Raw genomic sequence first — 18,261 nt, forward strand, 5'->3', positions numbered from 1 at the left:
CAGTCTACTCTCCAGAACTGGTACATCATTTGTAGGGCTCCAAGCACTAGGTGTGTGTGCCACCAGACCATATACTGGATGCATTTTTTGACTGAGTGAACTGCTTTTGGGCACATTTTATAGTTTAAAATGTGGTGTATGTATGAACAAATAAAATAACTCAGTCTTTATAACATTAGCTGCTAGCTTGGCAGTTGGACTAGCACGTTGAAATAAGAATGAATTTAGTGAAGGTATATGAACATTAAAAACACAAGGTAGCTCTTGGTTTTCACCCTAAAGAATTTCCATGGCATAGTAAAGCTTACAGCTTAGCTTATGTTTCAAATTTATTATTCTATTTTTATTTTGTGTCTGTCTAATACAAAAAAAGAAAAAGGTGGTAGGTGGTAAAATATGTCAGAAATAGGTTAGGTATATTTACTTTTCAGATGGTTGGATGGGGGCCAGACTAAACAGTGTTGAGCAGAAGTTTATGAGCGCTGAGAGAGTTACACAAGTGCATTTAGGGCTGCAGACCGAGAGCCACTTTGAGACAGCAGCACCAATGGAGTTTACAGAGCAGACACAGGCTTTACAAGAGGAGCAGGTCTGCACTCTGTCAGGCTGATACGGGTTTTCTTAGTCTAGACTTAAAAATTGGGTTCAAGGACCATATGTGGGTGAATAGAATTTGGACAGAGTAGTGTTTGAAAGTTTATTGAATTGATATTGATTCTGTTGAAAAGGACATGAGACTTGGACCACACTTTGTGAACCATTGATCAAACTGATTGGAGCCAACAGTAATGAAACTTATTACGTAACCTGATTTTGCAGGCAAATTATCTCTTTTTGCAATCAAGTATTGATTGCAAAAAATTGTTGAATCCTGAAAAGTTATGTCAAACAGACTTATACTCAGTCAGTAACAGAGTGCAGGAGACAGCCCGAAACTCACTTTGAACTATGAAAAAAACAACATACACTTTAATATATATGCCAGTAAACCAGTAACTAACCAAATAAAAGGAGACTTAACCAAACAGTCATCACTGCCCACATCTTTTTTGGGAGAGTTACTATTATTAGGATGCGTGTTCTCCCTAGACTACATATGGAAGGAGAAGCATCAGAGTATTAAATATGACACTCTCACCAAACCGAAATATTTAGAGGCTGTATCCCTGCTTAACTCCCGACTGTATTATTGGTTGTCCCAATTTAGAATGTTGACGAATGGGTTTTTAAAAAGAAGAATCAAATTGGGTTGAACTGGAATCCTTTACATATGACCTCCTTTAAATTTAAACCCTGACATTCCTGAACAAATTATGAGCACTGGTCTTTCAAAGAATTTTTGTTGGCATTAACTTTTCAGATTTGCATTCATCAAATACCATAAAATCATGCATACATGTGTGTATACGTATATGCATGTACTTATGAGTATACATGTGTGGACTTAGTTAACATTGTAGAGTGTGTATGAATACATGTATGTATATATGTAATTGTATGTATGGGTGTGTATGTACATGTGCAAATGCATTTTTTTAAATATATGTATAGTTGAGACCATATCTTTACATACACTATACAAAAAGACACATAAATAATGTGTCTTTATAATGTTGCAAAAATAATGTAGCTTCAGTATTTCCACATTATGTTACTTTCTTATGATGCCATCTATTTTGTGAACTACACCAGTCCCTCCTGCAGCAAAACAACCCCACAATATGACGCTGCCTCCCCCGTATTTCACAGTTGGGATGGTGTTCTCAAGCTTGCAAGCTTCCCCCTTTTTCCTCCAAACATAACGGTGCTCATTATGCCAAAGTTTTGTCAGACCACAGGTCATGTCTCCAAAAATTAAGGTCCTTTTCCCTGTTTTTCCCTTGCAAACTATAATTTGGCATTTTTATGTTTCTTTTGGAGTGAAGGATGAACCAGACTTGTGCAAGTCCACAATTCTCTTTCTTATATCTTGGCTGATTTATATACTACAAGATTTTCTTAAATGTTCTACAACCCCAATGAAGTTGGAAAGCTGTGTAAAACTTAAAAAAAAAAAAAAAAAAATACAGAATACAATGATTTGCAAATCCTTTTTAACCTATATTGAACTGAATAAACTACAAAGACATGATATTTAATGTTCAAACTGATAAATTTTATTGTTTTTATGCAAATATTCACTCATTTTCAATTAGATGCATGCAACATATTCCAATAAAGCTGGGACAGGGGCAACAGAAGAATGGGAAAACTTGAGGAATGCTTAAAATACATCAGTTTGGAACACTCCACAGGTGAACAGGTTAATTGGAAACAGGTTAGTGTCACAATTGAGTATAAAAGGAGGATCCCTGAAGGGCTCAGTCATTCACAAGCAAGGATGGGGCGAGGTTTACCACTTTGGGAATAACTGCGTGAGCAAATAGTCCAACAGTCTAAGAACAATGTTTCTCAACATACAATTGAAAGTAATTTAGGGATTTCATCATCTATGGTCCATAATATCGTCAAAAGATTCAGAGAATCTGGAGAAATCTTCGAAAACCAACATTGAATGGCCCTGACCTTCGACCTCTCAGGCAGTACTGTATTAAAAACAGACATGAATGTATAAAGGATATTACCACATGGGCTCAGGAACACTTCAGGAAACCATTGTCAGTTAACACAGTTTGTTGCTACATCTCCAAGTGCAAGTTAAAACTGTACCATGTAAAGCTAAAGTCATATATCAGCAACACCCAGAAACACCGCCGGCTTTTCTGGGCCTGATCTCACCTGAGATGGACTGACACAAAGTGGAAAAATGTGCTGTGATCTGATGAGTCCACATTTCAAATTGTTTTTGGAAATCATGGACGTCGTGTCCTGCGGGCCAAAGAGGAAAAGGACCATCCAGACTGTTATCAGAGCAAAGTTCAAAAGCCAGTATCTGTGATGGCATGGGGGTGTGTTAGTGCCCATGGCATGGATAACTTGCACATCTGTGAAGGCTCCATTAATACTGAAAGGTACATACAGGTTTTGGAGCAACATATGCTGCCATCCAAGCAACATCTTTTTCAGATATGACCCTGCTTATTTCAGCAAGACAATGCCAAGCCACATTCTGCACGTGTTACAACTGTGTGGCTTTGAAATAAAAGAGTGCAGGTACTAGACTGGCCTGCCTGCATTCCAGACCTGTGGACAATGGAGACCCCAGACTGCTGAGCAACTGAAGTTGTACATTCAGCAAGAATGGGAAAGGATTCCTCCTGCAAAGCTTCAACAATTAGTTCCCAAACACTTACTGATTGTTGTTAAAAGGAAAGGTGGTGTAAACATGCCCCTGTCCCAGCTTTATTGGAACGTTGCAGACATCAAATTGAAAATGAGTGAATATTTGCATAGAAAAAATAAAGTATATCAGTTTGAACATTAAATATCAGTTCAATATAGGTTAAAAAGGATTTGCAAATCATTGTATTGTGTATTTTTTTTAAGTTTTACCTAACATCCCAACTTCATTGGAATTGGGGTTGTAAATCAATTAATTAAAATAATTGAGTGCTTTGTTCATGCCCCTTTATCCAATCTTATGTTTTGGATTTTTATTATTTCATTTCTCCAATATTATTTTAATGGCTTGACCCTCTAACCAGACAGTGCTCTTGGGTCCCCCTGCAATCTTTGGCCCCCAAGTTGGGAACAACTGAGGGATATAATTCTATATATGATAACCCTGTCTTTTGATTCCTGGAAAGAGAACTTTTTTTTCAGACTGATTGTGTCGAGTTTGTTAACCCTAGATAAATAAGTGAAATGAAAATAACTGTAGTCTTTTTTGGCTTAAATGTGCAATTTTGGTTCATCTGTATTTGTAATGCTTAAACATTAGCTGTCCACCACAGAGAGTGGCAGAGTGACGTGTCATGGCCACTGTGTGACTGATGACAGGGTTAATACCCAACACACTTCAGGTTGCTATCCAGCCTATTACATGCATAGAGCTCCATGCAGTGTGCTGATGGGGGTGCTTTAATGTGGTGAACGGAGCGTCCCAGGTGAGTAGGGTCAAACCTTCTCTCAGGGCTATCTCTTACAGGCCAAATGTTCAGGCCTCTGCCATCATCGGGAACAAAGGCTGGTTTTATTCATATGCACAGATGGGATTACGAAATAATGGCATGGATTATAGCACTAAATATGGCTTTCATGGAAGTCTAATCTAACTACGTCATTATACACAATTTAAAAATAATGTAACTCCAAACTAAACTAAAAATCTGGAAAATGGAAAAATAGGTCAGCTACAAGTAAAACATTAAACAAGGCATTTTGTGCTTTCATCTGCCATATAGCTATACTCGATGATACCCCTGGATCATTATGTTGTATTTTGAACAAATTAAATATTAATCTAAAACAACTTAAATAAAACAAAAAACAAAAAAAGCACTGGCTTTCAGGCTGGAAAATTGCTGTGACCAATGAGGTGTCAGGAGTCGACAGAATTTAAGCACACTGTGCAGTCAAATAAAATAATAGAAAGCTCAAACAAATGTCTCAGGTAGGGCCAGTTTCAGAGCAGCGTGAGGCGAGTAACTGTCCTCAGGACCTAAGGCATCACAGCAGCCCAGGCTTTACAGCAGCCTCCAAGGGGAGCCAGGTGAACTGGAGACACAACAGGTAAGCCTCTCCTAAGCCTCACTCTCTCTCACTCAGCAGCATGTACTGGTGGTGGTAAAAATGGGGTAGTTTGGAGCAATGACAACTTGAATGTAGGAGAATAAAGATTAACCAAACATACATGAATCATTCTAAATAAAACTTAGAAAGAGTAAATGAAAAGAGAAACAATTATAATGTGGTTAAATGCATATTTTGCGTGATAGGTGTCCTTTAATACACCATGCCTATTTGTGGTGTGATGACTAAACAATGCCACGGTGTAGGCTAGTGGATCCTATTCAAAATAATTCATGTAATTAGACAATATGTGCACCTGTCATTGCTTCTTTGGATTTTAATAGCGACCAGGTGTCATCTGATTTTACTCTGATGCTATACCTAGAAAATAGACAACATGCGTAGCCTGGTTATCCAAACTTATGACATTTTACGCACATACTAAAGACCGTGCCAATACGTCTGTTGGGAAAAATAGGCTACTTGTTTCCATCCTATTCATGTTGTACTGTTAATGTGATTCATAAATATACAATTTTGAATGTGGTCAGTGCTATTTTTCCATCAACAATACCGCTCTTGTCTTTTCTGGGCAAGCGATGCGTAAAAGAGCGCATTGTTGGCGTTTCCGGTACGTGGTAGGCAACTGGGCATACTTTTCAGTCATCGGAGTGAATAAAAGTCTTCAGATCAGGTCGTGGACTCACACGTCACCTCTGGCCTCCACAATCGCGTTTCCTGTGCGCTCTCTCTCTCTCCCACTCCGTCTCGCTGTCCACACTGCTTGATTCGCTGTCTGCTCGTGCATATTAATAAGCGGGGAACAGCGGGCTGCTTTTAAAAGAGGGAGAGAGAGAGAGGGAGCGAGCTAAAGTAGTCTGAGGAGGTTGGGAATAGGGTGAGCGCACGGGACGCACGCTCCGAGTTGCACAACCAGACGCACAGAGGAGATTGGAACAACAAGGGGAGCAGGAGAGTTTGACCGAGGGTTGGGAAGTGCGAAGTGAACGATTCTGACCTTAAATAGCGGAGTGTTTTGTGGAAGAAAGGCTCTCTCCACCATGAGTCGCTACGTAACGCTACTTTTGTTTGTATTGGCTGTGTGCGTCTTGAGCGCAGAAGGTAAGTAGCCTAGTTCTTGTGCTTTTCTTTATGATATCTCAATAAACACAACAATTATTGGAAAGAAATTAATAACAATGCAGTATTTTCTGACTATAGCCACTTTGGAGCAGAAGTTGTATTCAACTTTAATAGGTTAGGCTTCAATTTTGTTTTATTTAATTGGTAGTAAGTATAAAACATCACTTGTAATAACATAATCATATTCTCCATGTGAGTAAATGTCTTCATTTAGTCTTGAATATATTTAGGCTATGTTTACAAATTACAATAAAAAAGCAAATGTTGTACTGTATGCCTCTATTCTTATAAACTGAGTCCACTTGATTAGCTTTTTTGACTTGCAATGTACAGTAGGTTATTGTCATTGTGTTGTTATGACAGATAGAAAAAAATATTGCCCTTTTCTTGGACGGGTTACAATCCGTGAATGTGCCTCTCAAAACAAACAGGTGATTCTACAGTTTACATGAGGCACATCTGCTTTAGACCAGTGTTTCTCAAACTGTGGTGCAGGTGCTAATCCAGGTCGTCTTCTGCAATTATAGTCATTCCCTATCTCACCAAATTTGAAATGATTTAAGCCATTTTATTTTCCATTTTAGTGATAGACTACTAGACCTACTGCACAATATTTCTGAATCATGTAGCTGGTGTTGCTGCGTAAATTTGAGAGCCAATGTGTAAAGTCATGTAAAGTATTGTATAGCGTATAACACTGAGTTAAAAACTAGTAACTATGGTTGAATAAATATTATGGGAAAACATGAAAACAACTTAATGTTACAGAGAGTTATGGACCAAAAACAAGTGTATACAATATTTTTCCCACGCCTTTCAGAGATACAGTGTGTTTTCAGTCCCTTGCAAAGCTGTTCTTATAAAATATACTTATTGTTATATAGCCTATTGTATTATGCCTTTATTTTGACATTCACATTGATGAGGATATTATATTAGATGTTCATTTTACCAGCGTTTGGAGGGAAAAGGGCACAATCTACATATTATTTGTTCTTCAGCAATACGATTTGTTAAAGCCACAGTATGTAACTTTTTAGCCAAAACTGGAACATTTTTTAATTCAATTTTGTTGTGTTTACTGGGCTGAAAAACTTTGCTCCACAAACCTAACTCATATTTGGCATCCTGCTTGTTTACATGGAAATGTTATTCCTTTGGCCATAATCTCCCATAGTGTGGCATAAATTTATCAATCTCCTTGAGGAGGTGACAAATTACACACTGTACCTTTAAGTAAAGAAGCAATACAATAAAGATGCACTATGAAACTTCTTTGTTGGGGCCTGGCAATTATTGTTTTGGTTGGAATGTTCTACGGTATGGTTATCTTTCAATCAATTACAAGTATGTTACCTGTTTTTCTCCATGAAAATAGATAAGTGGAAGATTTTCGGCAAAGCAGTAACATCTCCAATTGTCACTGCCATCTGCCACCATGGAGACAATCAGGTGGCAGATCATCCACTAGACAGTTACATAGTGCACTTTTTACAAACAACAACAAACAATTATTATTTTTAGTTTGGAATTTGTATACAAAATGACAGCAGAATATGTTGTTCACCATATTGATTGAGTGTTGGTGGCAGGTTCTCTCCTCTCTTGGCTGGTGCCTGGTGCCTGGTCAGGCATGTGATTGTGCTCCTCTGGGCGCTCCTTCTGTCAGCCTGGCACCAGCTCCACTCACCATATGCCACCACTTCCACACACTCGCATTTGGACACGGACAAACAACCACGAACTTGGAAAAGTGGCCGCTGAAGTCACACAACTCCTCAGTGAAATTATATAAATACAGGCATATTTCTTTACACTGTGACCTACTGTCATTCTTTTGGTTTTTGTAATTTTAAAGTAAATACATTAAAATGGCAAATTATAGGCGTACTACCAGATTTTTATGGTCAAAAACATAAAAACAGAACTGGTTCATTTTAAGCAATTTGTGGTTGTTCCTCACTTTCCTTATGCATTCCGAGAATCCTAATTATTCACCACAATGAGTTTATAAGCATTGTTCACATTTCTCAGAGACCAGTGGGAAGTGTTATCGTGACAGTAAAGCTAACAAAGCATGCTAACACGCAGTTCCTGATTCTTTTGACAGTAAAATGTGTGTAGTATAAGTGCATCAAACAGTTGACTTATTTCGTACTATAGCTTATCACCAATAAAAAGTGCTTTGTCTACCTTGTAAAGCATAAATATATATGTGTATAATCATGTATAAATATATCAATTATTGTTACCTATAAACATACAATAATGTCCTCGCTCCAGTTGGGAATGAAAGATTAGACATGTTGTATGGTTTACATTTTTAAAGCAGAATTCAGTTTAAAGTGCATTTTTGAAACACGTCCAGGAACATTTTCATTTGAGAGAAGACTTAATAATGAACTGCTGAACAAGAATCTTACGTATTTCGGAACGTGTTTATAGAAATCTAAACTAAACTACAGGATTAGCCGGTTCCATCGATTGTTTTCCATAATACGACCTCACAGATATGGGATCTTTTGTTTGCAAAGGAAATTATATTGGTTGGTTGGAACCTTTGCGATTTGCTATTGCCAACTTTGTAATTGTTATTAATCTTGCAGCTATATTCCCTGAAAAACAGATTCTGAATCATAAATGGGCGTTGGTTAAAGAGGGAGTATTAAGTAAAATCAACTATTTGGATCTTTCTGCCATGTTATAACATTGTTCTCTCATCAGAAACATGCCTGAAGAGGTTTTAGACATCATCCATGCATTTTGGAGTAATCTTGCGATCTCTTCTAGACCCTATTCGAACTCTCCTAACAGCTAAATATGTTATGTGTTACCAATTAATACCCCATAGAAGTGTAGTACCCCCTCTTTAATTTAGCTGGTTAAAAAAATTTAATAAAATAAACATTCAGACTTTGCACAATACAGCACCAGAAAATAAATTCCTACCGTTCATGTTGTATGGAGATAGGAGAGCCTTGTTGTGTATGCACTGGCCTGTTTGCTGACCTTTGCTGTATGTTTTGATCCTGTGTAGTGGCAGATTTAGTGAGGGCGCAGAGCTGATGGATCGAGAAGACCTTGGACTTGTTGGTTCATACACTGAGTCTAATTCACACACACCTCCTCCCAGCTGCTAATGGCACTGTATATTTGGTGCACCATTCTATCTGTGAATGCATAACCGCCCCATATCTGTTCTCTGTGTGGGCTTGATGTGTCATTGCAATGCCTTAATTAGTATACGGACGCATAGAAAATGTGCAAAATACAGCTCTTGCCTCAGGGTTACGTTCCCTAACAGCATTGGATCAGTCCGTTTTACCTATACGTGTGGAGTTTGCATGTTCTGCCTGTGTCTAAGTTCATTCCTCAGGTTGGTTCTGGTTCCCATGTCAACCTAAAATGCAATGCTCTACATAGGTTAATCCTTCAGCTAGGTGGTCTTGATTAAATGAAGATAACATCTGGAAATATGGCTCCTGGCAGGTTGCTCCAGTGGCGTTGAAGGATTGGTGAAAAGGAGAGGATAGATTTCCCCATTGGGACAAAAATTCTGCCTAGCTTCCTGGGCTTTAGCTATGAAACAAAAACATTCTCATAACTGGGCTAATACAGCAGCAAAGTACTTCAAACATTCCATGGCTCAAGATGTGCTGAAAGATCACACACTGCTTCGGATACATTGGCAGCGTTCTACAACAGAGTGATACAGTGAGATTAGAATCCTCAATATGAATATACTCTGAAGTATTACATATATCCCTATGTGGATTGCTGCATAGTTATTAAAGCAATGCCTTTATATGAACATTATGGACAATGGTTTAGTGATTCTTATAGTGAGACCTGCGTTTTTGCATCATACATGTGTCTGACTATAAGACTCACTAAATCATTAATAAGATGAAGACCCAATTAACCTAATCACACTACATAAAGGACACTTTCCACCCCAGCTCACTCTGTTTCTGTTTTGTGTTGTTTTTACAGCGTACAAGTGTCGGTGCACACGTAAAGGACCAAAGATCCGGTACAAGGATGTGCAGAAGCTGGAGATCAAACCTAAGCACCCGTTCTGCCAAGAGAAGATGATTTTGTGAGTTGCAATAATACTAGTTTCCAATAAGTCTGTCAGTGGAAGTTCTATATCAGATTTTTGACATTTTTGATCTTGGGGCCCAACATTTTGCAGTATAAAGTAGCTTGAATGATTTTGCATTATGTTTGCTGGCCTCAAAGTAGTGCTCGTGGCCTTAGTGTGGGCTCTCGGAATGAACAATTTGTGAAAAATATCTAATTGCGTTTTTTCTGACAAGCATTTTGATTTGATTTGCAATTTATGTTTAATTATAGGATTCTGTTCGAAGTTCACATTTCAAACGTGTCCTAAATAATTGAGAAAAAGACTATGAACTGACAAACTAATACAAGAAAAACATGGATTTCAGAACAAGTTTGTACAAATCTAAACTACAGGATTAGCAGATTTAGCAGAATATGCAGAATTAGGTAGAATTTTTTTATTTATTTATTTTTGTGAAGGAAATGATTGTTTGAATGATTTCAAAAACTGCATCAATTTGTGATTTTCCAGTTGCATTCATTCAAATTGCAGTTTCGACTTAATTTTGATTAATCCATCCCTAAGATTATAATTCACTGTTGTGTAGAGGAAGTGAGGTGAAGGAGAAGTGGAGAAGTGTTGTCATCCAGACATAAGCAAACGAAATGGTGCAATAGCCTGTGTGTGCTCATCACTGCCTGGAGACTGAAAGGAGATACAGAGAACAGAGAACTTAATAGCTGGTGCAACTCAAAATTACATGCCCTGGACTGGATTTAAGTGTGTTTAAATTTTACAGTTTTTTTTTTCACATTTTCATATAATTAAGGTTTGGTTTGGTATTCTATTGCTGGTACATATTTATAGCAGGATATACACATTTTCAGGTTCGAATTTGTGTGAATTTTCATTTTATATTGCTTTATAAATGCCATATTTGCAAAACAAGAATATTAATTACTTTCTCATCTGGGAGAGTGACATCATCATATTTGACACTCTGAATATTCATGATTTTAGGTAAGTGATTTGGCAAATATAGCTGCACAGACAGATGGTCTGCTATTACTTCTTCCTAGGATACAGCTTGGAGCCAGACAGTGAACTCTGCTGCCACCCACTGACAGAACAGAAATACCCCAGTCAGAAACAGGTGGCGATGACATTACACAGCAGGTAGAATAAGTCAAATGTAGTATCCTTCAGGGAAAAATAGCTTTGCCTGTTGGGGTGAATTAATTAAATATTTAGATGAAGTCTATTGTAAGAATTTCTGTTGGATAGTGGTCAGATTTAAAGAACACTTAATGTTTTGGGGGTTATTTTGAATTAAACTAACATATATAGATCATGATTTTACCTTTTGACTTCCCATTCAAAACTGCAAAACTTGACCCCGCCTCTTCATAATCGCATTTCAGCATAACAAACAGTGTGTTTTCATTTACTTGCTTTTTTTGTGACCCGGAGTCAGATTTTTTAAGTCACAGGTTAGAAGTGGTGTGACATAGGGGGGTAGGTGAAAATTGAAAATTTCTGAGCACTCATGCGTTGAGGTACAAGATTATTCAAGGCAAGGCAAGTTTATTTGTATAGCACGATTTGTACACAACGTAATTCAAAGTGCTTTGCAGAATAAGAGACATTGAAAACACAATACATATAAATACATACAAATAAAGTATAAATAATCATTGTAAAACTAACATTAAAAGAGAAAAGTGCAGAATAAAAACCTTTCAGTCATATGCACAGCTAAACTGAGCCGTTTTGAGCCTTGATTTAAACATTGTCAAAGTAGAGGCCTGTGTCACATCTTCAGAAAGACTGTTCCAGGTTTTAACTGCATAAAACTGAAATGCTGATTCCCCATGTTTTAATGTCTCAGACATTCATGAATCAATTAAAATATGACTTTTGAGTAGGCTAATGATAAGGCAACATGACTATTGTATTCTTTTTTATTCATAATATTTGTTGGCACCTGGCAATAACTTGCAAGTGTGTCTCAGTATAAAATTTTTGTTAGCCTCTGCAAGTTTTCTTTTGCTCAGTGCATTCCAATACACTGGTCTATTAGTCCACTTTATGCAAGTCTTTGCCAGGCCGCCACCATCAGGCCAGCCTATTAGCATTATATTAGCATGGAGCAGGAGCCACTAACTACCACCAAGTAGAGCCCTCCTGTGACCCTGGCTGTGCATAATCAGCAACTTTTATCACTGGGAAAAGTAATACTGAGATTGTTGCCATGATTTACATTGTAATATTAGAAACACTACTCATTTCCATATATATAACATTTGAGAAAGTTGCAATTATTGATATAAAATTGGCATCCGTTTTGGTTTTTCATAGAATGCTTTCTTCCAGTTTACAGAACTATTTACAATTTATGCTGCAGAATACAGAAATTTCAGGAAAAAAAAAATTCCAATATGCAAATAACAGACAAAACCCACATATTTTAGACAGCATGTTCTATTGAACTATAACCCTGCTCATTATAACACCTCCCCGTGTTCTAAAAAGAGTGCACCTGTAGTGACGAGAGCGGAGAGAAAAGTGTCTTTGATTCCCACAGGACAACACTAGGACTTGTTATTACGCATGAATTGATACTTATTTGAATACATTACTATTAGGTAACACATAACATCACACATACTGTTTCTTCTAAGGAGCCAGGTGCAGGAATAACATTTCAATTTTGGAAACTGCTTATAGAATTGAATTGTGTGAATAGGTTTAAACAGTCCGTGCACCTGTCTGTACAGTGTTTTGATCCACATAGAGCATGGTGACTTGTTACTACACAAGTGTTAGAACAGGTGACATCACACACACTATTTTCTAATTTCCTTACAGTTTAAGAGCCTGTACCTGATTTGAATCTTTTCTGGTTGTGAGAAATGACCTTTATATTATGCAGTTCTATGTAAATGTTGATCATAATAATAATACCGAAGCTGCTGAATGAGACACTCGTTTTCATTCGAGCAGAAACATTGTTTGCCAAGAATCGTGGGAAACAGGTGCCTATCACAGACAGCTGTTTCTCTGTCATGGTGCATTTTCAAGACTGAAAATAAGAAGGTAGAGACTGATGAGAACTGCCGGGAAACAACTATATAACACTATCCCAGACAGTTGTTTTTGTGTCATGGGAAGTGGGCGGGGCTACATTTCACGCTCAAACATGTTCCTCACTCCTGGTTTAAGATCAGGTACAGGCCCTTTGAATTGTTTACCTTGGTGGAGCAGAGGTGCACCTGAATTGCAGAGCTGAGATCAAAGTATGTTCTGACAATAGTATATAGTTATTACACATTTTATACATTTCTTATATTTATAACTACATATTATGGTTGTTGCTCTGATCTAGTTTTTACCTTTTTGCATTTTTGTTATTTATTTGGAGTGTCCCTTCTGTTTACTGTTCAGTATATTTTGTATTCAGGAGTTCCCTTGCCCTGTTTTGTCTCCTGCTCTTATGAAACTTCACTAACCACATTAGTGCCTCAATGGTGCCTGAATGGAAATGAGGGAAAATAAAGTTTGAATGGACACAGTAATGAGGTTAGATTGCTCCCTGATGAGCAGTGGTGGAAGATGTTTTGTTAAGTTAGCAACAAAACATCAGAGCAAAAAATACAAAAGAAAGCAACTTAAGTAAAAGTGCCTGTTTGAAATGTAAAGATAAAGAGTAAAAAGTTAAAGAGTAAAAAGTAAAAGTATTTTATGCATACTCTGGGGTCTGAAGATGTTAAAAATTAACCTCACAGACTTTTCAGCCGGTCACAAACAATAAAAACATTTTTTTTTTAAATGTACTTTTCTGTCCTGTTCAAAATGTAGTGGAGTAGAAAGTACAGATACCTGCTCTCAAATGTAGTGAAGGAAAAGTAAAAAGTATCCAATTTAAAATTCACTTAGTGAGTAAAACTTGTATTTAAGTACAGTTTACGAATTTTAGCCTGTTACATTCTACCACTGCTGATGATCTGTATGGGCCAACATCCAATGCAGATATGAAAGCCTTACAATGATTTAAAGGGGCACTATGTAACTTTTCTGAAGATATTATAGCTTTTCCTGAAATGTTGCAAAGTAAGACTTATCTATCTTTCATTTATTTAAGTGTGCAGGTGTTTCTGTACCTCAAAAATACCTTGAAAAACATGCATTCTTAATGTGAGAGGGGCCACCTCTCTACCAGTCTGACCTGTAAGTTGGCCTGGTGGCATTACCTGCTTGTCACCTGCTTAAGTTTAAAGTCATGGACCCGTTTTATTGTATCCGATCAGGAAGTGTTTTCCAAACCATGGTAGTCATCAAAACTCCGATCTGGTCTCTGAACAGGGGGATGCTGGGATCCCTATTTCAACCCGGAAAATTTAGAATGTGGACCGGCCACTTTCCACTTACACATAGATCAATATTAGCTATTTTGGTAATATATAACCCCCTAGAGATAAAGACAGACAGTAGAATCAAAGTGCAAAAAATGCTCACAAAGTCTAAAAAATGCTTTCAATAAGAAGGCCGCTCAAAGCAGGGGGTCTAGGGTACCCACCAACAAATTTTGAACAAAATGTATATATTTACTGTCTCCTGGTGTATTTTAGAGACTGTGAATACATTAGGGCCTCATTGTTTCACCCCATTGTCACATAATTCACATGTAGTTAGCCGTAACATTAACGTTCAGTTGTCTTAAATTTGCAATGCAGACTATGCACAAAAGATGCTGGGACTGGTGTTTACCATACAATTCCTCCCTCCTTTACTAAGATTTTCACGCACTGTGTACTCAAGTCAAAGCCAGTCTTACCTTTAGTTGACACAGAGTGAATAAGCTCCTGTAGCTGTAGCTGTTTGGTTTTAGCTCTTGTTATGAATAAATCGTTGTGCAACACATGTCTCAAATGCCTTTGTTCCAGTCCATCTGACACATGTGCCCACTGCTTTGTGCAAAAGTCACGCAACATTGTATACATTATGTAGAAAATGCCTTCTTTTTGTTAGATCCATGGTCAGGTCACATTTTTCTCTCTGGACTGCGTGGCACTCTAGTAAATATCGTCGGGTCCTGCTCACATTCTCATGCAACCAGTCATGCACATGCAGCCAGTCATGCAAAAGTCTCTTATAAACTCATAGCAGTGATTAATTAGGCCAATGTTGGACCACTGCAAACTGTTTAAAATGAACAAGCAGGTACGGTGTCTTTAAGGCAAAAGTCCTATCTGTTGAATGCACACTTAGCAAACTGAAGGCCAATTCTTATGTAACAATAGGTATAGAGAGTGCCCTTGTTAGGGACTCAATGGACAGGAAAATAAATGCAAACTTTTTAATCAAGTCAACAGAGTTTTTATGCCGAGAGCCTATTCACTTGTTGTCAGTGGCTTTAACATTCATGGGCTGGTGCCCTTTTGACGGTGTGGTGGTTGGGAGAGGCCCCATGGCGCGGGGCTGTTTTCCCACATTTCTCTTATTTGGCCTGAATATGCCACATGCAGGTCGACTGTCTCTAGAATTTCCCTGCATTTACAGCTAAAGACAGGCCAATCAACTCAATGTGCTGGATGTCAAAATGGACAACATGCCTTTTGTCAGAAAGCTTGATAGTGATAAACAGTAGCAAAAACAATTTATCACTCCAACTTGTATTGGACATGCATTGAAATAGGGCTGAATGCTTTTGAAAAAATAAACAAATGTGCTTTTTGTGACACAGATTGGTATGTTTTTCAGTTCACAGCACACATTTGAAATATGTCCATTAGCATTCATATTTAAGAAAAACAGAACTAGTTAATTGCAATGGTTTGCAGTGGTCCAAAGTTATTTTGCATTTTTCTTATGCATTCTGAACATCCTAATTATTCACCACAAGGAGTTTTTAAGCTCTTTTCACAACTTTCAGAGGCCAGATCAGAGTTTTTCTATGACAGTAAAGCTAACAACAACTAGCATGTGCTAGAGCAAGACAAATTTTGGTCAAATAGATGTGAAAAAAATTGGGTACAGGGCTTTTAACAGTAATACCACATGCATTTCAGCACATTTATTTGTAGGACAGTATTGCAGCCAATTTTGTGGGGGCCCTATTCATGTCAGATAGAAACTGAAATTGAAATAAATATATAAAATAAAAATAAATAATATCATATATATCAAAATGTTTTCATAATGAGTCAATGTGTGTGTTTTGCCTCCTTTGCTATAGTGTGACGATGGAAAATGTGTCGCGGTTCAAGGGTCAGGAATACTGTCTTCACCCTAAACTCCAGAGCACCAAGAACCTGGTCAAGTGGTTCCGCATCTGGAAGGACAAGCACAGGTAAGAATAATAATGCGTTAGTCTGACATTGTGCTTTTTCTGGGGTAGATCCTCAATCACCCACCCACCAAGTGTCTTGCACAATGACTGGCTGACCCACTGACCCACTGTTGCTGAAAAATGCGGCCTATTTTTCTCCTATAAACTCAAAGGTTGTGCCTCTAGGAATTTTATTTTATATTTCATAAACTATGACATCATATCTTATGTGTCAACCAGATACAAAGTAGAGATTGTTCAATATTGATTTTTTGATCAGTTTCCAGTATCTAATATTTGGCTTGCTGTTGTGGTCATTAATTGGTGTTTGCCAATACCAATATTTAGCTTTTAAAATCACGAGCAAGGACCAAATTTATGTTAAGTTATAGTCAAGTTTTCAAATTAACTTTTCACTTTTGTAAAAATAACAAAATGTATGTATGTGGGACATAGATCCCTATTTGAGTGTGTTCAAAAAGATCAATATGATGCACTGAGGACAAAAGGCTAACACAAATGTACATGTTTTAATATGTCTGTTTTTCTTTTTACAGGGTGTATGAAGCATAAGACCACAACCTTCTGTCACTTCTGGATCACATGACAAATAAAGCCGGACTATATTACTTAACATGCAAAGTAATCTGCAATCAAACTATGCTTCTCATTCCAGACATCCATATACCACTTTTATAGTGTGGATTTGTGGATGGACACAAAAATAGTCTCTCAGCAGATATCAATGTTACTCTTTAGGCATGGGGAAATATATAGATCTACGTTGTTTTATTTCCAAGGACTTGTGCATATATTTTTTTCTGATCCTGGTGTGAAACATGTGATCCAGACTATGCTGTTTTTTCAGTGCTGTACCTGGAAATGCAGTGTTCTGTGATGTGTATTTGTGAACTTCATCTTTCATTCTGTGTCATATAGCACATATAACCACTATTAATACGTAAACAATTATTTGTCTTTGTAAATCATAGTTGGACTTAACAGACAGTGCAGTTCAGGAAAACGCAACATGAGTTATGTGCCATTCACAACAAACCAGTAGTGGGTGATATATTTGTATTATAATTGTAAGGCCTGACCTGTATATTATATAAAAAAACAAACAATTGACATGTAAGACACATGTAAACATCTTCGTAAAAAAGTACACCATGCCTGTGTGTAAATTAAGTTTGCATATTTTCCCAAGGATGAGTTTTAGGCAATAACGTGGAGACAAGCAGGCCAGAAAAGTAAAAAAGTATGGAGTATATTGTGGGCTATCATATTCACATAGGCTATAAATTTTTTTGCACTGGTAAATCTGTAACATACTTTCTCTATATGCTGTGTGGACCCTTTTTGTAATTGGCTGTGGTTTTGTTACATTGACATCAACACATTTACACAGAATATGCATTATTCTTGTTTTATAAAACATAAATAAAAACTATAAACATAGACATATATATAAGATATATAGATCATATTGCTATAGATTTTGTAAATGGATTGTAAGCTTGTAACTGATTATTTTGAAGATGAGTGTTTGTATAGACCATTGTAAATAGGCCACTCCAGTGAGTGTAAAACATACAGCAATAAAGTGTCTATACATATCAAAGCCCATGTTGTCATTCTTTGTGATTGTCAAAAATCATTTGTAATAGAATACAGGGGATTATTTTAGTTAGTAGCCTAAAATTAGGCCTGCATTAAAACTAAACATGTTCTGTAATTATGAGCTGTAAATTGCATTTTGGGGGATATTTTCAAAGCAGATAAAAAAAGCTGTAGCCAAATTATAACATTTTAAGGAAAGTCTAGGTGCTGTTATGAAGCCTATTGACCGCGAGATGGCAGTGTATTCATTGGTTTCAAGCTATGGCAACCGTCCTCCGTGGTCATAGCAATTAAGCAACTCAAATCAATTCACATTATATCTTTTGGATGGGGAAAGTCTTTTGTGGATCCTCACAAAGTCCTTCAAATCAGGAAGGAATTGTCTGTCTGAAAACCATGAATATCTACTCTCCAGTGGAAAGCAAACCTA

The 18,261-nt window shown here is 37.2% G+C and overlaps 1 protein-coding gene across 1 annotated transcript; it reads left to right on the top strand.

The window, feature by feature from the left end:
* Positions 1-5,391: 5,391 nt before the first annotated feature.
* Positions 5,392-17,830, top strand: cxcl14 (chemokine (C-X-C motif) ligand 14). Its single transcript, XM_033974201.2, has 4 exons — positions 5,392-5,793; positions 9,808-9,913; positions 16,116-16,229; positions 16,766-17,830. Exons 1-4 carry the CDS (start codon positions 5,733-5,735, stop codon positions 16,779-16,781), a joined length of 297 nt encoding a protein of 98 aa, XP_033830092.1. The 5' UTR covers positions 5,392-5,732; the 3' UTR covers positions 16,782-17,830.
* Positions 17,831-18,261: the final 431 nt, after the last annotated feature.

This window comes from Periophthalmus magnuspinnatus, chromosome 10 (genome assembly GCF_009829125.3).
Source record: "Periophthalmus magnuspinnatus isolate fPerMag1 chromosome 10, fPerMag1.2.pri, whole genome shotgun sequence".
Lineage (NCBI taxonomy): Eukaryota > Metazoa > Chordata > Actinopteri > Gobiiformes > Gobiidae > Periophthalmus > Periophthalmus magnuspinnatus.